Raw genomic sequence first — 27,813 nt, 5'->3', positions numbered from 1 at the left:
GAACTTAAGGATGAATTGAATGACCTTAAGAATGACTTGAATGCTTAAAAAATAACTGGAATCCTTCAAAAACAACTTGAATGATCTGGAGAATAACTTGAATGGCTTTGAGACTGATTGGTTGTAAAGTGGGTGATTATTTTACATTAAATTAATGCAGAAAAGTGATCCCCCACTTTATATCACATATATATTTTATGTAGGGAATTTTAAACGTTATATTAGCTATGTGGTCAAGGAAAAGTTACAAACACAACTATAGCATGTAGTAAGAACAGATACTACACTTTGATCTTGTTTATATAGTTTATTTCTGTAATGAAAAAATTTTACAATTAAATAATGAGAAACTCAAAAAATAAAAGCAAAAAATTAACATTTGTAAACAAACTTAGGCACACTTTGATCTTGGCCAAAAGGCCAAGAGACACTGTATTTATTTGCTCCCCCACCGAGAAAATTAGGCACAAGGCCGATTTTTAATGTGAGAAGTGAAGGGGAAATGAGGATCAACTCCCTGGGGAGTAGGGAAGCTGGATAGTGACAATTGGTATGAAGGGTTGCCCCTACATTGACCAAGGTCTTATGTGAGGTCGCCCCCACATATGGTCTTTGCTTGCAGTATCTGCTTGGCCAAAAGGCCAAGTAAAGCTTAAAAAGCTAAGAACAGCATCTATTAACAACAGACCTTTGATCTTAACCAAAAAGGCCAAGCACAAAAGTCTTACGGACAGACCAGAGTGACTTAAAGTTCAACAAAATGCACCTGAAGGTTGGAGTTTACCTCGGCCAACACATAACATCCAAAATAACAATTTCAATTACAGAAGCATTTATTTGAAACCAATGAAGATAAAAATCTGTTTTCGTCTAGAAATTTTAATTAAGAAATCAATGGTGAGCAAAATCTTGGATTGTTAAAAAAACAAAATCCTAATACAAAACGGTTTTCTTTTTCTTTTCTTTTTAACATTCAAATGATTACATTTAATAATATATTTGAAAATTAAGTGTATAATTTTAAGCATTTATTAATTATGGTATCCATTTATTGTGTGTAGAATCTTTCCGAATTTCAGTATTCATACAAATGTTTTGCTGTAATGTTTAAGTCGCAATCAGAATACAAGAAAAATTCAATATAGGCATAAAAATGGCTTTGATTGTTAAATCTAACTTATATTGTTACATGAGAAATCATTTCGAATTAAAATTAGTTTCACTTTTAGATATTTGATATTATTAGCTTAAATTCAGTAGCCATTTTGTTTTAATTTAACTTATTCGGCTTTGTTTTACTTTGGCATCCCCATTGTTTCTGTAAGACTGAACATGGCAGTGTATCGTCCCTGTCAATGTTAGTTTTATTGTTAATAAAAAATGAATTTTTTTTTTTTCAATTACATTAGACTTGAACTTTTTAAACTTTTACATACATTAAAAAATATATACTTTACAGATCTTTTTATAATATAAAATTTTAAAATTTGTTTAACCAAAATATATGCTGAAAAATCGTCCCCTTTTTGTCACTTAGAAATTTTATTTAACAATAAAATAAACCAATTAATAAAAAAAATACAAAATTTATTTTTCAAAATGAGATTTTTAACAAGATATTTCTTTTTTTTTTTTTTTTTTTTTTTTTTTTTTTTTGTTCTAATGTTTTCGAAAGTAACTTCTAAAAAGATGAACAGATTAACAAATGCAGTAATGCCAGCGATAGAACTGGCAACAGCAAATGTGATATTCAGTGATGTGATTCAAGAAACGTCCTCCACAAATACACTTAATGCCATGAAATGGTTGGTACGACATGGCCTAATCGCCAACCAACACACCTGTTAGAAATGTATTAACCCATGTTGAACTTTAAAGTAGAAATAGGAGGCACTTCATCAACGGCTATTGTTGGTCTTGCCCAAAAAGCAATAACTGTCAGAACGGTTCCTTCTTTGAAGGTAGCCATTTACGGCTACAAGAATTAATACAAGTTTTGTAGTGGTAGTCGTTGGGGAAACCACTAGTGACTATTGCAAAGGAAACTGGCGTCTCCAAGAAATCATTAGTTGACTGGTTCAATTACATTAACGATATATGCGCGATGACCATGCTGGAAAATCCAGTAAAATTAGGTGGTCCTGAACGAACAGACGAAATTGAACGTAAATTCATGCACAGGAAATACCAGAGGAAGATTTTGTCTGAGCCAGTGGGTTTTTGGTATGGTCGAACAAGAAACGAACTTGACAATGATAGTGCCAGTTGGAACAAGAGATGCTAGAACCTTATTGTCAATAATTGCACAGTACGTTAGACCAGGTACACTGTGACATATGGTTGACGTGCTTATAATGCATTACCGAACCATGCTGTGGTAAACCACCGATATAACTTTGTTGATCCAGATGACCCTAGTATTCACACAAATCACGTGGAAGATAGCTGGAGTCTTTAAGTTAAATTCAGGTCCATGAGGGGTGGGGCTAGTAATGCAAAATTTAATTATCTACAAGAATTCCTTCGACAGCGGCAGACAATTATTTTTGGAATATGTATTGGATACCTTTTTCTTTTTTTTTTTTTTTATGATGTTTGATTAATGTAAAAATAAAAAATAAACTGTTCGTTACGGAAATTAAAATTAAAAAATTTTATATTATAAAAGGTCTATAAAGTCTTTATGTAAAAATTTGTTAAAACATTTGAATAAAGTTTGTAATGTAATTGAAAAAAAGTCTTTCTAACATTGATGTTTGACTTAAAACATTGCCGGGGACTTTTTTTTTTTTTTTTTTGCATACACCGCCATGTTCAATCTCGCAGAAACAACGGGGATGCCAAAGTAAAACTTAACCATTTATTCACATAAGCAGTTTAAATGTCAACATTTTCTCAATTATACATGCATAATACTAACTGGATTTTAAATGGAAATGATTTCTCATTTAGTATTTAACAAGAACATAAAACCATATACTTTTTTTTTTTTTTCTCTCATATTTTTCTGACTGCAACTGTTAACCGTTACTTGGAATTCAATTCAAATATGAAAATCAAATTAAAGACCGATCTGTTCCAAGACAGCTGTATTTTTACAAGGGGCATCCTTTCAACTAGACTGAATTTGATAACTTTGTAGCATTTTCATTGGGTTATTGATCGTCAAAATTAGTAAGTTTATTTTCATTTGAATACAAATAGGTTAAGTGATAGATAATAGGTACGTACTAGACTGTTAAAAACTGATAAGTTATAGCTCTTTGAATTTGAATGAGTGCTTTATGCCAAATTGATAATTGAATATGGTTAAATGCGTGCTAATTTTTTTTAATACTGACCTAACTGCATCAAACTGCTACCACAATATTTAGTTCTCTCTACCTTGTAAAGGTGCATATAAAATTACAGCCAAATTTCCAAGAAAAAAGTGGAATGAACACAAATATAGAAGCGGTGGATGTAGGTATTATTGTATCTGGTTTCAAGCTTCATCTTAAGATGTTTAAATATATCTACCCGGGTTGTTGGGTGATGCATTAATCTATAGCAATTACTAATGGAAAGCGTTGCCGTTGCACTGACCTGTTTTGTTTACTATCCTATTATCTCGCAATGTATGGAATCCATAATGTGAAATTTAAGCCAAATTTATTACAATCATTTGCTTACCGATATTACTGGGAAAGGTATGAACCTACAATTCTTGCCTACCCACTCTGTGGGTAAAATAGCAACTTGTGTTCAAGTAATCATAAACAATGAATACTTTATAAATAGGTGTGTTGGCAAGGAAAATAGATTTGCAATCCAAACTATCAACCATTTCCGGGGTTTTGACTATGGAACTATACTTCTTCACTTATCTGTATGTCTTTACATTCTTGGACTATAGTGTGCCATGTTTGAGTACTTGGGGAGGGGGTGAGGTACTACATTAATGTTTATTTAAATCAAATTTAAATTACAAAAATAAAATAAAATAACTATTGTAAAATTATAAAATCTATCAAATTTTTTTTTTTAACAAAGAAACTCGTTAATAGTTAGAAGATTGAATTACTTTTGACATTTTGAAATTTAGAAGAAAAAATGTCAATTAGAAAGTAATTTCTGGCTTATAAATTAACAAATCCACCCACATGTATTAAAAGGTTGAAAGTTTTTAGAAATGTTTTACATCCAATTATTTTAAGGATCAAGACATTAACCTTAGCGGACATTCTTTTATAACAATTTAATTAGTTGATCCAAATACTATTGTAATTAAATTTGACTTTGAAAAAATATGTACTTGAACCTTTTGTTCAAGTACATATTTTTGCAAAGTCAAATTTAATACCATTAATGGGCGTAAAATAACACCAAATTAATACCATTGTTACTATTTTAAAAAAATTTTCATATATAGAGTGTCCATTACATCAAGCTTTCTTTGTTTGAAAAAAAAATAAATAAATAAATTTAAAAAAAATATGAAACTCGTCATAAGATTTGTATCTTTTGATTTGCCATATATTCTGAAAAATCTTTTACTGCAATTTGAAAATAACGGTATGAACATTCTCCTTCCCTTCCTGGACGGTTTGCTTTCGGGTGAATTTAATGGCTATTGAAACAGTTACTAATGACCGTCTGCTGTTTATCTTGCCATTCGAGTATTTGCAATGGAGGCAATACAATCCTAGTTTCTTCTAGTTTCGATCATGCAGTTTATAAGGATATATAGTTAAAATATTTATTTAAACCAACAATTTGGAGTCTGAAAAATTTTATTGCTCTTGATGAAAATTAGAAACTTAATTAAAAAAAATTATTGCTTGCAATCATATCGTATGAATCCAAAGATTCTATTGTTGCATTGGTTTCCCTGATGTTATACTAGTCGTTGGAGATATTTTAGTAGTAAAAACTCTAAGGATCATGATATGGTTGCCAACATCTTAAATGAAAGATTTTTTTTTTTTTGTGGGACAAACTAGATTCAAACTTAGAATACCCAGGTTTTCTATCCATGTCATTAACCACTAGACCACTATCACCTCCCGTTTTTTGCAGTACAAAAAAACAACAAAATATTGAATTCACAGGATCTTAAAGAACATGCCTGTCCTCCATTACCAGCCAATTTAAACTAGTAAACATGGTGAAACCTTCAATTTCAACTTGTTATAGCTCCAATTTTCAGTACTTTGATAAAATAATGATAAATAGTATTTAATCTTTTCTCTTGATAAATATATAATTTTTAATTTTTTTTTTTTCTCCAGCTTAAAGTTAATTTTCAGTGAAAAAAATTTTTTTTTTTTTTTTTTTTTTTTTTTAAACCTTAATGTGCATGATATGGTTTGTCTATGTATATAAAAGCCCCATTTTAATGTGGTTGGCATACTGGAGACTAGTTAAAGCTAGTGCTTTAAAATCTGTTTATTGTGCTGCAGCCAAGATTGAATTTGAGTACATTCAAGCCTGCAACAGTGGCGGCAGCATGCATGTATCCGTCACATCTCGTTACCATATGAGATTGGATTATCAGTGAAATGCTGGAACTTGCTTGGCAAGGATTGTGCTAGTGCCAGATTTGTGTTTTACAATAAAGAGTTGTAATGCACACTGACATGAATTTACCAAAAATAGACAACTACAGCATGTGACAAGTTGTATCAAATGATTACAGCATAATCATGCTCTAAACACGTTTTTTGTTAGATCACTGAAGTTAAGCTACACTGTGCCTGGCCAGTATCAGATGGGGTATTATTTGGGGATGTTGAGAAAACTGATTGGTGATTTGCACCCGTAGTGATACAATCTGACAAATATCCTGTGCACTTCAATAAACAACTCTATCATCTGTCTCCAATCACTTGGTATCATGTATCAGCAGAGCTGCTCAGCATTGTTTTACAGCGTGCATAAAAAATGACTTCTTTTTTTAATCTATTTCTCTTAGTGAATATAAGAAAAATTTACTGTTGACTTTAGTTTTATTTTTACTAACAGTTTTTAAAAGAAAGAAAAAAACAAATTTAAATAACCTCTCATATATATATATATATATATATATACACACACTTTCATGGTGTTAAAATGAATATAACCAGGTTGTGGGTCAAATTCCATTCGATGTAAGTGTATTTTTTGTAGTTTCTGACTTCTAGCTGCTGGACACACACAATTACAACTTTTCTGTATATAATAATTTGTTGCTTATTTAAATAAACTTTAGCACCTTGATAAACATGTCTGTCCTCTTAAAATTAAAGTGCTCTAAATAATGTACAATACATATTTTTCATGATGGAAGTTAAAATTTTCAGTTAGGAGTCCAGCTTTGAAGCTAGACTCCTCCACATCCTTGAGAAGCAAATACTGAAGTTTGACACTTGTTTGTTATTTATCACTCTAAAATGAACAATTGCAGCCTAGATATCACTTTGAATCCTTGTTGTACCTTTGTTCATAACACTACCTTTTTATAAATATCCCCTTACAATTTCCTGTAACTGCAGTTAGGGTAAATACATTCATGAGAGTTACTCATTCCCTGTGGGTAATAAGAATAGAAAGCATGTAGAAAAGACATTGGCCCAGATATTAAGTGTCATCTGGAGATCAGGAAGTCTACTTGACTAATGTTAGTTGTTTTTTTTACTACTGATATCTTAGAATTTGGAAGTAAAGAAAACAACGTGACACATTTGGGGGTAGGTTGAGTCGGTCAATTTTCCTCTTCTAGATTATTTTGGAAAAAAAAATGTAGATAAGTGTGAGCACTGGACTGTTGCATAGTCTCTCAATGGAGGATAGGGTAGTCTGCTGGTGATTAGAACGCTTTTGAACACAAAAGGAAGACTACAACAATTTAAATAAATCAAATTAAATAGTTCAAGAAAATTAGTTAAGAGTTGCTTGTTACATTGTCGGAGTAGCATAAAATATCTATTTGGATGCTGTGTAATTATTTTCTCCCTCTAGATTCTAAACTCGAGTCTTTTAAATTTGTATCTTCAATTAAACAATGTGACACATTTTATCAGCCAGTGAAATACTTGGATTTTTATTTATTTATTTATTTTTTTTTTTTTTAGTGAATGTTGAATCTTCCAATGCAGAATGTTAGTCAGAACAGGGTATTATGTAAATGTTGGTGCATGTTGAAGAGGTTAGGTTTTTTTTTTTTTTTTATAGTGAGGAAAGTGGATTATAGTTTCAAGTCTATATACCAACCGTTCCTTATATATACAAGGGACGTGCAATAAGTAATGCCACTGACCCACTTCCCATAGCAGTAGAACAGCGAAACTTGGCACAGTTATTAGTCTTTCTCTACGTAGGAACCACCCAGAGTTATGCATTTCTCCCATCGTTTGATGCAGCTCTCGACACTGTTTTTGTAGAACACCCTAGGTTGGTCCTCCAACCATGACATGACTTCAGAAATCAAGGCTGCATCATCTGGAAAACGCTTTCCTTTCAAAAACAACTTCATGGCTAGGAAGAGGTGAAAGTCAGAGGGTGCAAGGTCAGGAGAGTAAAGAGGATGGGGGAGGATTTCATAACCACACGCCTGTGCTTATGATCTGGCGACATGCGAGTTGAGGACTGGAGTGTTGTCCTGCAGGAGGAGGGTACCTTTGCTGATCTTGCCCCGCCTCTTGATTTTGATAGCTTCCCTTAATTTCCTCAAAAGTGAAGCATAATAGGCTCCTGTAATTGTGGTACCCTTTGCCAGGAAATCTGTCATCACTACTCCGTCCTGGTCCCAGAAGACAGTGAGCATGACTTTGCCAGCGGAGGGCTGCACCCTTGCTTTCTTTGGAGGTAGTGAGTCCAAGTACTTCCACTGCATTGACTGGGCTTTGGTCTCTGGATCATAGTGATGGACTCCGGTTTCATCCTGTGTAATCAGTCTTTTGAAAAACTTTGACTAATCTTCTTGGCACATCTCCAAATTCATCCTCGAACACTCAACGCGTTCTCACTTCTAGAATGGTGTGAGCCACCTGGGAATCCATCTTGCAGACACCCTATGCAAATGGTCATGAATGATAGTTTGCACAGACCCTGTACTAATCTTGACATATTGGGCTATTTGGCGAATAGTAATGCGCCGATCTTCCAAAATGGCAGCCTCAAATTTGCCTCATCAATGGCAGAAGGGGGGAGGGCGACCAGGTCTGAGCTGTTTCCACAGACTTTAGGCCATGTTTGAATTCATGATGCCAGTGTTTTACAAGGTCATATGATGGGGCATTATCACCATAAGTTTCTTTCATTTCATCAAGTCTCCTGTGGTGTGCGTCCTTTCAAATACAAAAACAGGATCACTGCTCGACATTCAACAGGCTCCATTTCACACCCGACTCAAAACAGAAACCACAATTAGTTCAGAGCTGTAATTTGCTACATAACCTGTAGAGGTATAAATCATTGCACATGCAAAATTTCAGCTAGATCAGACAACTGGAAGTGGGTCAAGGACATTACTTATTGCACGCCCCTTGTATACACACATACACACACGTCTTATATTTTTATTTCCTAGTATATTTGCTTAACTTGATGAATTCTCGGCTCCATAAGCACATAAAATCTGAAAATTGAAACCAGTCTGTCTTTTGGGACCCTGTGGAAAGGGAAGGCTCTTAAGAGATCATTTTGGCAGCATGTCTATGATGGCTGTGAAAGATAAGAGGCATGGCCACTTGAGTACTTCATCTTGAGACGTTCTCTGTGGAAATGATATGTCAAACATTTTGAGCACTTTCTAGCTTAACCATATGTGGTATCTATGGCAGAAGCTCTGTTGGTGGCTAATTTGCATACACATGCATGTAAGCAAATGCTCATGTGTATTAGTATATAAACATGAAAATACAGCAGTCTAGAAGGATTTCTTCATCGAAAAATGCCAGAACCAATGGTTATAGGATATTCATTGCTTTTTATTAGCAGGGTGGGGCTTCATTTAACTCCTTCACCACTGAATAAAAACAAAACTTAATTACCTCAGGCTATAAGAATTTTTCCTTTATTGCAAATACACCACAACCAATGGTTTCAGGATTGATTTCAATGTCTTCGTTTACATTCTTTAGTAATTGCTTTCTCCAGTTTACAATAATGCGCTATATAAATATCGTTTGTTTTTGTGAGAGTGGGTACTTTCAATGAATCTGTTCTGGTTTTATACCATCTTTCCATTGGGCATTGCCAATACGCTGGTCCTGCTAGATAGATGCCTAGAGAACTAGATAGATATAGAGATTTTATAAGCCAAGTATTTTAAAATGCTTAGGTTTGTAAATTTTAAATATATATAAAAAATAAGTAACACAATGTAAATATTAATGTTAACCTCCCCTGTTAAAAATTGTCCATTCCTTTAAAAAATTGCCCTGACCATGACAAAATATATAAATTTTAACACCTGTAATACCAAATGTAATTTTTAAAACTTAATTTTAAGAACCTAAATGGATGGCATAATCTGTCTGAGGATGATGGAATGGTCAAGTCGAAAGCACTCGCTATGCAAAAACAAACTTGGATCCAACTTGTACAACTTTGATAAAAAAATATTTTAAAAATTCAGAAATTGGAAAAGGTTAAAAAAAAAAAAAAGAAAATAATCAAACAAAAAAAAAAAACTGCTTTTTAATATTTGCCTCAACAAGAACATGCTGCCTAAATATTCACGTCTAATCAAAGATGACTGAGTTTGTCTTTTTTTTCCAATTTTGCTGGTAATCTTTCCTTTTCACTGAGTGGTCTTGTTTCTGCTGGTAAGTTATATTGTTCAGCCATATTCTGTAGTGCTTTCCATCGGTAATTTCGATCTTCTTCAGGAGTGGTGGTGGTTGTTTATTGAGGCTTTTGGTTATGTGTGAATTATTTTGAATTTTCATAGTTGTTGAATACGATTAGTATATGGAATTAACTATAACTACACCCTGACCGGTCTGTCGGTACCACCACTCCTGAGGATGATCGGAAGTACCGATGGAAAGTGCTAGAAAATATGGATGGACAACCACTGGGCACCATACTATATAACCTACTAGTAGAAACAAAAAAAACTGCTTGATGAATAGAAAAAAATTACCAGCAAAATGGGGGGGGGGATTCAGTTGTGTTTAATTGGACCTGCATAAATGACTTGCTGCCAAAGTGTGTGTGTGTGTGTGTGTATATATATATCTTTTTTGTTCATAACACAATGAGCCTTCTTCCCTTCCTTAACTCTTCCCACCATGTAATAGTAATGGGGCAGAAAGCAGGGTCTCTTTTATTTTCTTGACAATCAGAAGTGGGTCATTTCAGTGAACATGGTTTCTACAAGGAATTTGGCTTATCTGTATAAGAACAAAAGAAATTCCTGCTGACATATTTGAACAAATGGAGATAAACGATTCCCCTCCCACCTTCCCCGTTTATGCTCTCTTCTCATGTACAACAAAATGCAGAACTTCAGAGTGGAAACTTGCTAGCTTTTCATAATACAAATCTCATTAGGGTTGGGAGTTGGCTGAAAAGAAAATTCAACTTCTGACTCCTCACATCACAAATAGGAAGTCAGTTGAAATAAACCTAGCTTCAAACTTTGTTTATAGAAACCAGATACTCCCAACTGCTGGGCACGAACCTGATAAGCGAACACACTATCCATTACTCATTTGGCTACAATGTTGCAGATTTGTTTTTAAAATGAAAGTAGAAATGAACAGCATTCATGCAGATGTAGATTGTAATTGTTAAGAAACAGCATTGAAGGCAAGATTTTTACCTGTCTCCCCACCTTCAAATAAAATATTTATACCCTAAAGAATTGATTTTTTTTTTATTATAATTTGTACATATACATCCGAATCCCTGTTTCAGTCGATACCATATCCATCATGGGTTATTTTATTTTTTTTTTACTTTTAGTTAGACATACACACTCACACACAGACGACTGTATAATATATAATAGAAGATAGCTAATTTTTGACCTGGAAATCGTAAGTGTTGGATAAGTTCTGACTCTGAAAAAGCAATTCTTCCTGTCTTCACATTCATGTGATGTAAAGATTGAAGAACAAGAGAAGTTACATGATTGCCGAAAGGAAAACCAAAGTTCACTTTCTACTCCTCTTAATCTTGTCATTGAAATTGTTCACCAATTCTAGAAGACATTATTTCATTTTCATGTTTTAGCCATTTTCAGATTTGTAATTTTTTTTTTTTTTTTTTCTCTTCCAGGTTGGTGAAGTCCTGAAGGACCGGAAGAGACGTGGACAAATTGAATACCTCATAAGATGGAAAAATTTTGGCGTAGATGAAGATTCCTGGGAGCCAGCTTCCAATCTTCAAGAAGCTAGTGCTCTTCTACAGGAATATATAAAGAATAAGAAAACTCGAGTTAGTATACAAACTTTTCTCTTTATTTTGTATACTGTCATGGAATTTATCCCATGTTTGTCATTTCTAGATTTGAATTGATTACGGATTCCAGTTATGTGATTGACAGTGTTTTAAAAAAAATTTCTTTTGTAGAAAAGTCGGCGATCATCATCTCGGTCACGTTCAAGATCTCGGTCTCGCACACGTTTAACTCGAAAGAAAGGTGAGAAAGAGCTTAGTTCTCGAGAAAGCACTCCTCTTAAAAAGTCTTCCCGAGAGAGCACTCCACTGAAAAAACGAGAGCCAACTCCGATCAAATCATTGGAAATATCAACCCCAATCGAAGAAGATCTTGAGAAAGAACCACCGATAAAGGAGGCCACCCCACCTCCATCACCACCCACAGAAGAGCCGGTTGCCCCAACCCCTCCATTGGCAGACGATACCACCGATGCACCTTCACCCAAAGTTGTTACAGAGCTTACCAATGAAGGTGTGGAAGAGACTCTTTTAACCACTTTCACATCACAGATCACTCATACCGTAAGTTTACCGCCTTTTTTTGTGTCGAGTATAAAAAGTACGCCTTTTGCACTTAGATCTGTGGAGTCAGAACAAATTTGTTTATACAGTATAGTCATGTTTACACATTAATTCTCGTTAGATCACCAAAGTTAAGCAACATTAAGCCATTAATGGGTGACCATTTTGGAATACCAGGTGTTTTATGTAGGAGGATGCACTAATTTCTCCTGACCACAATATACAGGTGATTGAGGACCATTTGTGAACTAGATATTCTCATGAAACTTCCTTCAGGGAAAGCTGGTTTAACCTGCCTAGGGTTAACCTGTCACTGGCTAATTTTGAGAAAATTGTCTGATTTAGACTATTAAAACATTTTTGAGAACATGCAGCAAATAAGTTTATTTCTATGAAAATATAACTCGCCCAAATGAGATAAATTTATAAATACTTGGAAAGTAATATTGTGCTACATAGTTCAATACAAATAAAATCACATAAGAGACAACCCTTAATTCCAGACCTCTTGGCAGACAGTTCTTTTTGCTGTTTTTGTCGAATGTTTTTTTTTTTTTTCTTTATGTAACATTTTCGTGACTTCTCTTTGAAAAACTGCTGCACGTCTAAATTACGAGTTCTTTTCTTACACCATTACAACAATAATCATAGATTATGTTCAAAAACGAAGTTATGTTAAAGGCGGTCACTTTCATATTCTTGTCCAGGGTTGCCAGATTGGCTTCTCCCCCTCTTCTTAATCTTCAGTTATCTGGTGTGTCACTGATGCCAAAAATTAAAATTTTACTAGTTTCAAAATGAATTGTTCCTAAATCGAATAACATCATAAATAAATATCTTAGTTATTCTTTTTCTACATTTATTTAAATATTTAACGGACACTTGTTTTTAGAAGTAAATTTTAAAACCAGCTCTATGTATTTAATATTTAGCTGACAATTATTTTTTCGGTAAGATGAAATGTTATGTAAGCAACTATAAAATTTCAAGAGATCTGCTAGCCTTGACCAGTTACGATATCAAGAATAGCCTACATGTTGAAAGTTTTTTTTTTTTTTTAATTAAAATTTATATTCTATAGGATAAAGAAAAAAAAAAAGTAAAACTGACAAATATTGAAGAAAAAAAAATTATGTGAAAACTTGATTTGGAGGGAGAACAAATATTGGTACAAATAAATTGGAGAAAAACGTTGTTCCATCTGTTAAATATGAACTGAATTTCAGTAATTTACATTCTTAAAAAAAAAAAACGAATTTGAAATGAAATAATTTATTGCAAATCCATTTAATTTCAAATACACCATTTATATAATCCTGGAAAAGTGATTCCTTTATTTTTGTACAGATCTTACAATAAGGTGGACAACTAAAGCATATACAGATGTATGTATTTTATACAGTGAAATTTTAAGGTTTTTATAACTTGCATTATGGGTACTGAACCATGAAGCCACATAACCAACATTACTGAATATTAAAGAGGAAAATATCTAATTCAGTGATATGAATGTAGGTCGTATGTACTTTGACTGTTGAGGAAGGTCAGTTGACTTCATGAATATAAGAAAAAAAACCTATAGTATTCAGTGTTATGTGAATTTGACGGCTTCAAGAAATTGACTTATAAAGTAACCTATCTCTGACCAGGTCTTTATCCTTTATGTTCATTTTTATCACTTTTGTTCATTTTTCTTTGAACTCAACCTACTACCTCAACTGTGCTACATCTTCTAACCCAAGAACTCTCATCCATATTTATTTATTGAATATCTTTCATGATCTAACATTCTTTTCTTTTTGTTTGACGAACAGTGTGTTGCTTCTGATTATAGCATCTTGCATATTATGCAACGATTGCAAAATATGATTAGCAAGTGAATTTTGGTAATTGGAATTGTGTGTGGATGATTAATCAGAATGGTGGGGAGGGAATAGGATATTTTTGAGGTATCAAAAAAAATTTTTTTTTAAACTTGAACCTTATTTCCTATTCCAAGACTTTTTTTTAACACTAAAATATGAAAGAAAAATGTATTCATTTATTAACTTGTTTATTTACAATATAAGACTATATGGCCATGTTAATATAGCAAATTTATTTAAATTTTTTTTTTATTTTTATTTATTTTATAAAGCAAAGTATTCATCTATATGACACCTCAGTTAATCTTAATATTAAGATGTTAGGTCAAACAAGTGTGTGTTGAATTATTGTGAACCCAACTGGGGAAAAGAAGCTTAGAGTATATGAAATGTTCTCGCGGGCCACTTTTTTTTTTTTTTTTAACCACTAACTTTAAGTTCAACCAGCAAAGTCATATAATCACTTGTAATCGCTTTTATTTTTTGCATTACCACCTGAACTTAGGGTTATTAGTAGAGACATTTTTTATGACTTAACAATGATATATTTTGTATTAAAGTTTTGATCAGGAACATTAATATGGCCATGATTTAAAACCAATAAAATTGGTTACATGTTCTTAAAAACACTGTCTGGACCAAAAGAGGTGATAACTTTAAATTTATATGCAAAACTGATTGTTTTATTTTACAAAGTTTTTCAGGCTGTAATTGCTTAAATGGAGAATCTCATTTTTTCTTTTGAGTGAATTAGTATAGTGCAGAGCTATATTTTTTTGTTTTACAACAGATTTGCAAATTGGCAAAGGAAATGAGTGCCAATAATTTCATGTAAAGTCGGTATTTACAAAGTACTGGAAAAATATTTAAAAATGAAATCAAAACTTTGTCAAAAAAGTAAATTGATAATTATATAAAAAAAAAAATATAAAAAGCTTTAGAGTGAAAGATCAGTTTCACACATAAATGTAAGATGAGCTATTTCCAAGACATTGTAGCTTTTTAGATCAGTTAACAAAAAATACTCTTCCATGGTAGATAAATTCTGTCTTTATTTTTGTGTTGTATATGCTTGACTATGAATAAGCTTATGGCTCTTATATTTGATTGCATTTATCAGATCACAAAGTTAAGCAACAGAGTATACCAGATGGGTAATGTGATTAAGAATATTGGATACTACACTTTTTGGAGGTGTAATATCACTTTCTATAGGATAACCAATCTACAAGAAAAAACTTACATTGTTTCTAGTTATCTTACATTTCCTCTCTGCCTCTGGACGTAATATCTCTTGAGATGGTATAATTTTACTTTGACTGTGTAATGCTAGCAACTCCTTATTGCATAGTCTCCCTTTTCAGAGTATTCATTATTTCCCAGGACCAACCAAGCAATCGATGAACATAAAGCTGCAGCATTCATTTGATACTTGATAAGAAAAGTCTACTTTTGGCGGGAAAGTTTTAGTATTGAATTAAATCTGTGTGTACACATGTTTTGTTTGTTTTTTTTTTTTTTTGTTTTTTTTAATTATATTTCCGCAAATGTTAATTAGCCTAACACAAAGGAAACTCTTATACATTCGAAATCTTATATAAAGTGTATTCACACGTAGGGTAAGTTATGAACAGTACATAGGGCCCGAGCAAAGCCAGGCTAAACTGCTAGCATCATGGAAAGTAGGTTACATTTTTTTTTTTTTTTTTTTTTTTTTCTCCACTTTATTCACACTTAATAATTTGCGATCACTTATTGAAGGGGAAATAATTGAAAGTATAAAGACGGTTTTATAATTTTTTTCTTTTTTTTTTATCACAGACACACCATGTTTTGTTCTCTACAGAAATACCTGTGGTTGCATCAAATAGTATGAAACTTAACTTTTCATGTGGAATTTAGTGGTTTCCATAAAGTTTCAAAATCACCATATTAAGATTATTAGACAACTTTATGTGAGTTTGAATTATTTCATTTAGCATTAATTGAATATTTATTGAAATTAAATATTTAGTGCCATAAAACTAAAATAGAATTTAAGAAAAAAAATTAACGTCATTAATATTCACTCATTTCTCCCCTTTTGCTTGCACATAAGGCTGACTGTGTAGTCTGTTCCTCTGCCCCCTGCTTGTTGATTTGGCTTATCTAATGTATAAAGTTATCTTGTCAGAATTTTTTTATTACAAAATATTATTTTGCTTCAGTTTCTCTTGAATATTCAGTTATTAATTTTCTTTCACAACTCTACATTAAATCAAATTCTATGTTTTTTGGACATTAACATAACTACTTAAATATGTTTATGAGAAACATTAGAAAATAAAAGCTATTTTAAATGCATACCGTAACAATAGTTAAGGTTATAGTCAAGTAAAGTCGCCCTACGATTTGTGCATACCTGTTTCCAGAAACGGTGTGAACTCAGAATAGTTAGCTCCTTATGTTTTTTGTGGGTTTTTTTTTTTTATATTCAGTATTTGTATTTCAAAGTGATTTATTGAAAATTATAAGAATAAAATTAGTCTTCCTTTACTTTAGATGGATTTTGTTTGCTGTGCTAACCATTGAATTGTACTAAAGTTGTCCAAAGTTTCAGTTAATAAGTTTTTTTGTTACTGCTTTGGTGATGACCAGTCCCATCACTGGTAATACTTCATAAGCTAAATAGTTCATGACTTAAAGATTGCAAAAATGTGTTTTCAATAAATCATAAACCTTAAAAATCATTCCAGTCATGCAGAAGTGAGATACGGAGATGAGAAAAAAGCATAAGGGATTATTCCAGAAACAGGCACACAAAACGGAGGGTAACTTTACTTGACTATAACTAGTTTTTTTTTTAAGTCATAAGCAACTTCAATGTGTAATGCCCTATTGTTCGTATGCAGTGTAATGATTTTCAGAAAAAAATAAATTCTCATTCAAATTTAACAAGGAATTTTTTGAAAATATTTTCTACCTCATAGCTAGCTATTAAGTTATGGCTTGTTACTGTGTTCAATGTCATTTTTCTTAGAAACTAGTGAAATAAAAATAAGCTATAATTTACAAGAATTCAAAGACGAGTGTCAATCTTGCTATTTACTCAAATTTACTTTTAAGGGAGATTCAAGTAAACATTCCATTTACTTTGTCAAAAATCCTATTAAAAAATCTTTATTTACATAAATAAGTGGATAAGTGTGTGTATGACTACTTCATTTAATCACATAAATATACAAAGATATAATTTTATGCATAAATTTTCAGTATTTACTTCAACAGTGCTCAATACATAGGTAGAGCTAGGTAGTAAGTTATGAAAATATATGGCAGTTAAGCTACACAGAATATTCCACGTTTCCTTCTCATGAGAATTTGTCAGGCTTATATATATATATATATACATATCCATATCCATCTTTTAGTCTGTCTACTCCACTTTTTCTCTGAAACTACTGGTTTGATCTGGCTGAAATTTTGTATGGACCTTTATAAGATGCAGCAAACTAATATGCTGGCATGTTTGATGCACAGTTAGGAATTAATAAGGATTAGCATATAATGCAAAAATGGGTACGATTTAACCATCTACTTGGCATAAAATATTCTAAGTCAATGGCCTATAACTATTGTGTGGTTTTAATGGGCTAAAAAGAACTTATCGATGATAAAAAGATTGATATACTAGATAGTGCAATTAACAAGAAATTGAATAAATGGCAATATTTCTTAATCAAATATTCAAAGAATGAATTAAAATAAAGAATAATCCTTAACACATGGATTTTCAGCAGAGGATGAGAATCAGTAAAAATTGGTCAGCATAAATTTGTATAAAATAATTTTTTTTTTTTCTCTTTAAATTGTGAATTAAAAGGCATCTTCAATAGAATTAAGGAGAATAAGTATCATAGTAAAGAATCGAACCATCCAGTTATATATAAGGAGACGATTAACATCAAAGCTTAGATAAATTCACGAAGGGTCTTTCTGATATTCATAAGTTTACTTATATTTATTTCCCGTTTTGCCATGGTATTCTCCCGCCCTTCTCCTGTAGGCTGTCGTGTATTGTTGTGGATCAACAGGAGACGGAAACCTAATGCCTACATTCAACATGGCGTTAATTGGAAGCATTTTTCACATTCTTTCTTTCCCTCTAAATTGGGAGTAGAGGGAGAAGTTTTTTCCTACTTGAAACTTTATTTTCTAATTCTTAAAGTGGTTGCACTTTTGAGAAAAACCTATTTATTTCGTGTTGCTCTGTTGACAAATCTAAAATGAAAAAATTTGCTTTTTTTTTTTTTTTTTTTTTTCTTCTTCTTCTCTCTTTTCTTGAGTTAGTCTAATTTAGCCAAACAACTTCCCTTTCCTTGCAGAAATTCACAACAAAAACAGATTCATTATAATTCTCAGTTATTTTACAGGTACGAAATCAGTACAGTACTTTTTTTTTTTTTTTTTTTTTTTTTTTCTTCTCTTTTTCAGAATATTATCAATTAAGCAATATTTTCAAATTATGAGGTGTTGGTGTTATATATATATATATATATGGTTTTTTTTTTTTTTTTTTTTTTTTATTTTTTTATCCTTTTTTATAATTGCTGGAATACTAGTTATAGCTAAGGCTTACAATATTCGGACACTTTTAGACCCTTTAATAAATTCAGATCCAAAAATAATTCAATAAATTTTTTATAAACCCATGCTCTAATCCATTTTCTAAAATTTGAACAGTGACAAACTTCTGAACTAAACCTTTTAGTTACAAATATGGCCATTTTCTACTAGACTCTTATCAGTTTATTAAAACTTTTTCTTAAATTGATTCTGTTATCTAACCACCATCTTGAATTGGTTAACTGAAGTCAACTCTAATTTTCTTTTTGCTGTAGGAAACAACAGACATCTTCACGCCCGTTTCAGAAAGTGTTTCTACCGTCTTAACTCGAAGAATGGAAATGAGAGCTGCTGCCAAGGCCACTGAGGAAGAAGAACAGAAAATAATTGAGGAATATGTTAAGGAACAAGAATCAGCCGAACTCATTAAAGAGAACGATGTGTTAGAGACACCAGTTCCAGATGCAACTCCTGCCCCCAATGATTCCACTCCGGATTCACGTGAGCCGGGCGTAAAACCAATTGCTGAAGAAGTAATCACACCGGCACCACGCCACAGCCTGATGAATGTTTCTGTTGGTAAAAAATGGCCAATTGTTGTCTTTGTCGTGTGTCTCTTGGTCGTAGGGATCAGCTTTGCAGTTGAAAAATTCCTCAGAAGTTAACTCGTCATTTTCATTTATGTAAGTAAAATCTTTTGCATAAAACAATTTTAATTTTTTAGTTCCGTATAAGAATAATGTAAAATGCCTCCACTCCCATCACCATATTTTTCGGTACTCATGCAGAATAAGGACCATGTTATTAGTATATTCTAGGTTGCATAAACCACCAGAAGGTGCTAAAAAAAAATTTTTTTTGTTACACTGAAAATGCTGACAAACAGTTAAAAAAAAAAAAATAAAAAAAATAACATAATCATAATAAAGTCATGGTATGGTAATTACAATTAAAGTACTCGTGCAGTTTACAGATACTGAATAGCAAATTCAGAGATGTGAAATAACGTTATTTAAAAACTCATTCTAACATTGTGTGTGGAGGGTGCTTTTTAACTATTTTGTATTTTCTCTTGACAATTTAAACGAAAGATACTGTTTGCCAGTTGCCAGCTGCTGCGGTTTCATTATGAATTCAGAGTTATGGCGATAGAATAGTGCATTTTTGCTCCTCTTTATGGTTTACGTAACCTAAATATGGCAATGATAATACGGTCCATATTTAACATAATCGACTGATCTTTTAACCAAAATCTTATCAGAAATTTAGAGCCAGAAGGTAACATTTTACTTGCATAGCAAATCATAAGCCTCCCCCTGCCCTCCCTCCCTTCCTTAGAGATTGAACAAATATATTCATTCATTTTAATGTTTTTTGCAATCCATTCATTTGTTTTCCTCTGCCTCAGCACTGGTTGAAATAGTAGGGCAAACAGCCCTTTGTAGGGCAATTTGTCAGATGTGCAGTTAGTAATTGTGCGACTCTTGCTTCACTATAAACTCTGAAGGAAACCAACAATTTTATGATTACTTATATGATTATAGTTGTGTGTGTGTATGCATGCATGCTTATTGTTTGTGTCCTCAAATAATTAAAATACATGACCGTTTGGAGAACGGGTTTCTTCAATTATGTATGGTTGAAGAAAAGCATGTAAGAATTTTATTGATTATTTTTAATGTATAAAAATAATATGCAATGGTTACTGGGTTGGTTAGGTCGTTAACATGAATGCCATGGGTTGGGGCTGGGTATCTCCTTTCCCCTTCTCTTCCTCCAAGCTATGGGTGAAATACTAAAAACTAAGCTGTATTCTTGTATATGACAATCACGTGGACACACTAGTTCCTGTCAGATGACCAAAGTTAAGCAACATTGAGCCTGTTCAGTCCTAAAATGGGTGACCATTTGGAATTTCCAGGTGCTGTATCTCTGCATTATTTCCAGTCATCCTGAACCTCTCTTTGCCACTGGACTCGAGCAGTGCAGATTCAGGAGAAGTGTGGTTAGAGAGTGCACCACACTTGCCTCACAATTACATGCGCAACTACCTTTACAGGGGTATCTATTGGCTGCAAGACTGAACGACGGCATCAATGCTTGTTTAGAAGGAAAACTACAAAATGCCAATATTTTAATGCGGAAATAGTACTCTTACTTTTACAAGGAGTACTTGTTGTACAAAATGCAATAGTATAAGTGCAAACTTTAATGTGAGGAAAATTCAGCTGGATTGGAACAGAAATAAAAATTGCCTCAGTCTAGAAGGATGGCTCCTGTACAGACGGATATCTAATACCACACTTTACTCCTAACCAACAAGCCAAAGAGTTGTTTTTCTGTATCCTGGCTCTTCAGTGTGGCTAGATGTCACAAATGTCTTCATGTCGGCATTCAACATCCAATCACTAGTGCTACAAGATCAGGCTGTTTGAAATGCATAATGCATCAAACATTGATATTTTTTTGTTTTTCCTTTTTGTTTGCAAAACTCAATCATGTTCTTCAAAGCCAAAAATAAAACCTTTTTCTCTACAAAACCAAATCAAATATGACTAAATATTTTAAAATATAAACTTGAAGAATAAAAACATTTTACCAAAATTACTGGATTTGACATTAAATAATTAGAAAATGTTGACATGCTATAAAACAACCAAACCAAATTGACATTTTCAATGTCAGTGATCTTGCCTCTGCAGCAACACATCTGCTATTCAGAATAAGAGAAGTGTATAAACTGAATGTTAGTATCTCCATTGGAACAAATCTTTTGATTAGATGTTTCATGAAACTGCAGTTGAGTGTTAGAATAATAAACGAAGTTCAAACATATGCAAGTAATCATAAGAAACTAATAGTTGCCATGTTTATATACGAAGCAATCTCTCTCTTCTTGTAGGTCACTTAACATGTGTATATAAATTATTTATCATTAATATATAAACAATAGAGTAAATGAAAATGTAACCAGTGTCTTGTATTTGTATGGATATTGTTTGTATGATTCAAGTATTTTTATATATAAGTGAAATAGGACAGAGCAACTAATCTGGAAGAAGGAAAATTCTGATCTAATATTTATTGGGATTTGTGTTGAGGGATGGAATGTTATAGGCAATTTTTTTCTCCACCTGACAAACCTTTTGATGGTTAAAATCTATTAAGTATTATGCATGAAATCTGAAGAAAAAAAACTTAAAATAAGTAAATTATGCCAGTATGATCGGATTTCCAAGATGGCCGCATGTGTTTTGTTTTTGTGCCCCCCCTTGCTTTAAATTCTGTTTGTCATAATTTAAAAATAATTATCATCTATACATAATTTTGGAAGAATCTTTCTTCCACATCTTTTAATCATACTGTTGCTTCCTTTAATTTTATTGACCTTTTATTTTTTTTTTTTATTTTTACAGGTGGCAACAAAATATTTGTATTATGCCATTTCCAATTCTTCATGGCTGAAGACCAGGATTTTTCATCGTATTTTTGTGGTGTTTCTGCCCCTATCTCCATTGGTCTACGACAGATCTTTCACTAATCGTCCGTTTTGGCTGTGTGCATGCATGTACGTGTGTATGGATGTGTATTTTTTACCCATTTTCTCAAAGTTCTATCAAAGTATAATAACATCTACATTTCAAAACGTTTACCCATTCGTTGGGAGATTAAAGAAAGAAAAACGTCTCCTTCAATCACTTCAAAATTTTACCATTTTTCTTAATTAACAGAATCACCTCACTAACATAACTGTTTATTTAAAAATATATATCTATGATTGAAAAAGACTTCTCTCCCTATATTGGTTCAACCAAGCAAAATGTATGAATCACTGTCCTTCAAATTTTTTTTTTTCTTTTCATTAAATAAAAATCTTTTCATTAACATTTTGTTTCCCAAAAATTTTGAAAGAAAAAATGTCTGAATTTTTAGTAACGGAATTCTTAATTTGATTTTTTTTTTTTTTCTCAATCATGGTTATTCTAATAACCGACAATTTAATAAATAATGTATATGAAATTTAAACTTTGTCTTTGAATTTGTATTATATCTACTTTTTATTGAGTTAGGGTAAGCCTATGTGATACTTTCAAAATGACTTGCCTACATTAAAAAAAATGCTAAATATATGTATATATTGATGTTCTAAGTATCTTTAAAATTTTACCAAAAATAAGGAAATTATAACTATTTGTGCTTCACATGCATGTCTATTTTTCTCTCTTAAAGACTGTTTCACTTTTTTTTAAAAATTTTTTATTTATTTATTTTTTTTTTAACACTACTTTTTCAGTAAAATGTTATATCTTGGTATATTTTTTGTTTTAACAAGGAAATTTGCCATATAAGTATACTTTATGTAAGGAATTCTCATATGACACTGAAAATCTCCAGAAATTAATGGTTTAAAAGTAATCTGCAGTAAATGAACATAAATGTTGCAATACCATAATTTCATATTCATTAAAAAAGGGAAAAAAATCTAAATCTAGGATTGTTTAAAAAATTATATATTGCAATATTTCTTTGGTATTGTAGATTGACATTGTTACAGGAGTCATTGCTAAAATCTCATTTTTATACAAGTTTTATCTTAGTCTGAGATTATAAAGCAAAATTGATGGAGTCCTTTTCGAATTTATCAAAATAAAGCCGGAGCAGAATTTCTGCAGAAAATCGATTCTGATTGATCAAGATTCAACTGCAACCAAACTTTCAGCATTCAACCAATTAGAATGGTTGCCGTGGGAGCAGAGCACCTGCCAAACTTTTAGATATAAGACTGAGGGACAAGCTCACCAAGCAAAGAGGATCGAAAAAGCAGCAGCGTTGCCCGACAAATCTTGGTCGAAACCAAAACCAACCAAAATTAACCCTGGTTGTTGGGCCAAGAGTTCTCATCAAGCCACTGTCTACATCGCTGAAAATAAAAAGTTCAAAAATATTTTTTATATCAAGAAACTGAGCAACTTTAAACATTCGGATTGCACAAGTGTTATTATATTCATTGAAAAATAGACCAATAACTTTCTAAACTTTTTTTTAATGTTAAAAGTCCACGTATGTTTCTAGGATAGTGATTTAAAGATTATGAGGGTTTTTTGAAGCATGAAAAACGATGTTACTTTTTGTATTTAATATTTTTATTATTTTTTATATTTCAAGCGGACCTCCGTTCCTAGTCACAAAAAAGTATCGAAAAGAAAACCATTGAAAGAACTGGAGATTTGTAGCATGGACAGCGTTCATTCCTAGCAATCATGTTCGAAAAAGTTCACGTGAATCATTTTAGCCGTTTGTGGAAGAAATTGTTTTTTTTTTGTTGTTTTTTTTTTTTTTTTAAATATTTTTTTAATGTTGCAACGTAAAAGCATTTAATTCAAACGGCAAAAATGAGACGCAATTGATTTCAATATGTATAATGGATAGAAATTAAATTGTTAAATGGTAAAAATAATGTAATTATTAGTTATGAATAATAATAATAAAACTACTGAAGAGGGCAGTTAGAAACAATGTCGGCTTTTTTAATGGTGAGTAAATTCCGTCTCTCCTTCAAAGATGGGACGAATATAGATAAATAAATGAATAATAATAAAATTAATAATAGTTAATAATTAAATGAGAATACAAATAGTCTTGCTCCTGAAGGAATTATCATGCACAGACCGAGGATAATATCAGAGCAGGTACTTAAATGTATGTGCTTTTGGCTCGAAAGTCACCGTGTTGTGTATTGATAATAATGACAATATTTATAAAACATTAATAATATTTATATTTAAACCATAGACCAATAGTAGCTTTTTTACATAAAAAAACATGTGCATAAGGGTGCAGGTATATATATGCATGCACAATTAACACCCATATATACGCATACATAGTCATATTCAACGACCAAATGTATAGAATATATGCACCCCCCATACATATAATGCATATATAAATAATATGCATAAACAGATATGCATGCATGCACACACGCATATATATCCATATGCATGCAATGACATGTACAGGTCCATGCATGCATACGTATACCCATATGCGCACATGTACACACATACCATATACACACACACGTAAATGCATATATATATATATATATATATATATATGCACACATATACAAATATAAGCATAAAACAAAATACACGAGCATGTAAGGCAGCACAAAGATGTGCACATCAACATAATTATGCATTACATGGACAGGAACATACATACATACACACACGCACACATATATATATATATATATATATATATATATATATATGGTTTTATATTTATATATATATAAAAAAAATTCTATGCATCTTAGTAGAGACAGTTATGCAGTTTATAACAGTTTGTACAATTATGGAGGGGGGGGGCTTGCCAATCGGCCTTAGGATTGATGGAAGTGTTTTTATTTTCAAGTGTGCATCATTCAGACTTAAAGTTGGTTAAAGGAGATTTTTGGGGTGGGGGTTGTCACTCTAAATTAAAGTTATTGGTATGACGGCTTCAAAAGAAGCATTTTTAGGCAGTGGGATTTAGTGGTAACATAATTTATATTATATTTATATAATAAAATTGAAAAGATTAAAAAATTTGGAATACTAATTGCTCTAAAACACACTTGGAAAACGGGATCATTATACATTAAATTTATGAGTCTGATCCTCCTCTAATCTAAATTATTTTTAGAGGATTTGCATTTAGAATTTATTTTTAATGGTTCATCTGTTTATTATCAACAGCTGGTTAAATAGGGATCAATAATATAAGGCAATAGTGAAACTAATCCCATTTAATCCGAGAGACTTGATAAGAATTAAGCAGCAAACCATTATCAAACATAACTCTCGTCTCCCCCAGTTTTTGCCTGAGTATTCTGATCACCTTTATAAATATTAATCAAAGGGAAATAACTCGTGAGTCACTTCCTTTTAACTTTGTGAGAGCAGATGCTTTCCAAAATTTAAAGTTGAAATTTAAAAAAAAAATTTGTAAACAAGCAAATAGATTTGCAACTATTTCCTGAATTCAGTAGTTCATCAATGGACGTGCCTAACATGGAATGGTTGGGGGATCTGGAATTACAAACTGTGAGGTTGATCAGATTGAGTGAGCCCTCTGTCACTGCGCCTTCAAGATGCCACAAGAGAAATGTACTGCTAATCCTCTAAAGAACAATGCAAGCATGTTAAGAAGATAAAGTGAAAATTCGTAACTGTTTATGAAATGAACAGTTTTATTTAATTATCACTGATGCTTGTCAGGATAGAAAAAGCTAAATACAAAAGACTTGCTTTTATTTTATTTTTTTTATGCTGTTGATCTTTCGTGTGGGCTTTTTTTTTTTTTTTTTTTTTTTACAGTCCCCATTATTGCTAAACTTTGTAAAAGGAGGTGAAACAAAAGGAAACTTCGAACATTTTAAAAGGTTTGGTGTGGAGTTCAATTAGGTATGAATGAATCGGTGAATTAAAATATTCTCACGTCTACATGTTAGAAGTCTACACTTTGGCATGAGTTCTTTGATATTCAGTTTCCATATTTGAACTGGTTGGCAAAACAATTTGAAAGATAAAACCATTACATATTAATATCAAATAAAGAAGTTCAAATATGGTTTGAACTTTCTGGCACAAAAATAAACTTTAAACATCCTTTTTATACAAGATGTCAAGAGCAGAGATCCTGTTCCCTGAAAAAATTGGGACAAAAATTAGAATTGCCTCCTTCTAGAAGGATTTCTCCTTCACTGATAGAAGGCAGAAAAGATGAAGCAAAAAATAAGTTGATGGGTAGGTAAGGTATAAAAGTTTTTTTTTTTTCTTAACAACTCTCATTCTCCCCTAACAAGGCATATCACTTGAAATGCAACCTAAACGAACATCTTGTTAATCCTTCCTAGGATCTGGTTCCAAATAGTAGCCCCTTATAGCTATTTGGGACCAGGCCTAAGAAGGATTAACAAGATGTTCGTTTAGGTTACATTTAAACTTCTGCATATCAGTTCAGGCAGGAAAGAAGATAGCAGAAAGGGAATTCCAAAGTCTAGTTCTTTGAAGGAAAAAAAACTATTAGAGTAGAAACTTTTCTGATATTTCGGGACCTCAAGTGAAGAGGTAAGGTTTTGTTGCTTAGCAGGTTTGTCGAGGATATGTACATTGGGGGGGAATCACAAATGCAACAAGTTTATCAGAGCATATTCCGTTAAAATATTTGAAACGGGCGCAGATGTAACATTGTGGCAATGGCACAGGGATTGGACCCAAAGTGGGACCTATTAGATTGAAAACTTTTTTTGAACCCTATTGAAGAAGCTAGTGGTAGATGTACCAGCCCAGATGTGGCAACAATACTCCATGCATGGCTGAATGGTGGTCTTGTAGAGGTTCAAGATACTCTCAAGCGTGAGTAGTCTTCTAGCTCGATAGAGGGAACCCACCTTCTTAGCAATGTCTTCATTGTATTTGTTCCAGTTCATATTGCTTGCAAATGTTAGGCCAAAGAGTTTGAAGGAAGAATTCTCAGGTAGTGATTTGTCATGGATATATTGGAGAGGCGTCTTTTAATTGTTAAAGGAGAGCAGCTTAGTTTTACTAGCATTAACTATTACCATCCATTTGTGGGCCCCATTCCACTACCATCTGGAGGTAATTTTCTAACGATTCTGCCATTGTCTTAGATTTATGTACATCCGTTCTTCTCTTGTGCATGTTATAGAGCATTGTATCAGCAAATATACCCATCTCGGACACTATTATCAGGGAGGTCGTTGATGAATATCAAGAATTATAGTAGTCCAAGGATCGACCCATGAGGCACTCTCACATTAATGTCATGCTGCTTGGATGTACATCCACCAATAACAACTTGGATGGCCCTACTGTCTAAGGATCTAATTATATTTAGTGTTTGTCCAGTTATACCATACGATTTAATTTTCATTATAATCCCTTCATGACAGACTTTGTCAAAGGCTTTTTTGCATTATGCAGACTTGTTATTGTCTAAAATTCAAATTTTAGAGAAAACAAACGAGTATTTTTTTTTTTTCCTTCTTTTAAGATTGTCGTAGACAGATTTGGGCATCCATCTTGAATTTTAGGCTGAATAAGTTTTATCATGAAATTGCAAATTTGAAAAATTGTGTTATTACTCATTATTTTTCTACTGGAAAATTTTTCGTCCTTTTGGAATTGATACTAATTTCAGCATGACCTGGAAGTAAATAATGCTTTTTCTCCAAGATGATTTTTTTGATTTTTGTTTAAGACACACTAGAGTAAAGATGCACCAAATTGAGCCCCAGGCAGTATAAGGTAAAATTATAGTACGTGGTCAATTAAACTAATATTGTGAAGTGAAATTACACCAATGACCTTCCTTATAAATTAAGTTTTTCAAAAGA

The 27,813-nt window shown here is 32.3% G+C and overlaps 1 protein-coding gene across 3 annotated transcripts in view; it reads left to right on the top strand.

Moving 5' to 3' along the window:
* Nucleotides 1-22,288, top strand: part of LOC145246725 (uncharacterized) — a 44,106-nt gene extending 21,818 nt beyond the window's left edge. For 2 of the 3 annotated variants that reach the window (XM_080108474.1, XM_080108476.1), the window contains exons 2-5: nucleotides 11,248-11,406; nucleotides 11,542-11,931; nucleotides 18,677-19,084; nucleotides 21,818-22,288. In XM_080108474.1, the coding sequence (XP_079964600.1) occupies nucleotides 11,248-11,406; nucleotides 11,542-11,931; nucleotides 18,677-19,066 (939 nt within the window). In that variant the 3' untranslated portion in view covers nucleotides 19,067-19,084; nucleotides 21,818-22,288. Of the gene's footprint in view, nucleotides 1-7,129; nucleotides 7,166-11,247; nucleotides 11,407-11,541; nucleotides 11,932-18,676; nucleotides 19,085-21,817 lie in introns of those variants that run through there. The other variant, XM_080108475.1, reaches the window with a different exon arrangement.
* The last annotated feature ends 5,525 nt before the right edge of the window (nucleotides 22,289-27,813 follow it).

The sequence above is a fragment of the Euprymna scolopes genome, chromosome 24 (genome assembly GCF_053919585.1).
Source record: "Euprymna scolopes isolate OS-2025 chromosome 24, ASM5391958v1, whole genome shotgun sequence".
NCBI lineage: Eukaryota > Metazoa > Mollusca > Cephalopoda > Sepiida > Sepiolidae > Euprymna > Euprymna scolopes.
The sequence above is the reverse complement of the archived record's forward strand: the minus strand, read 5'-3'. Positions and strand labels throughout refer to the sequence as shown.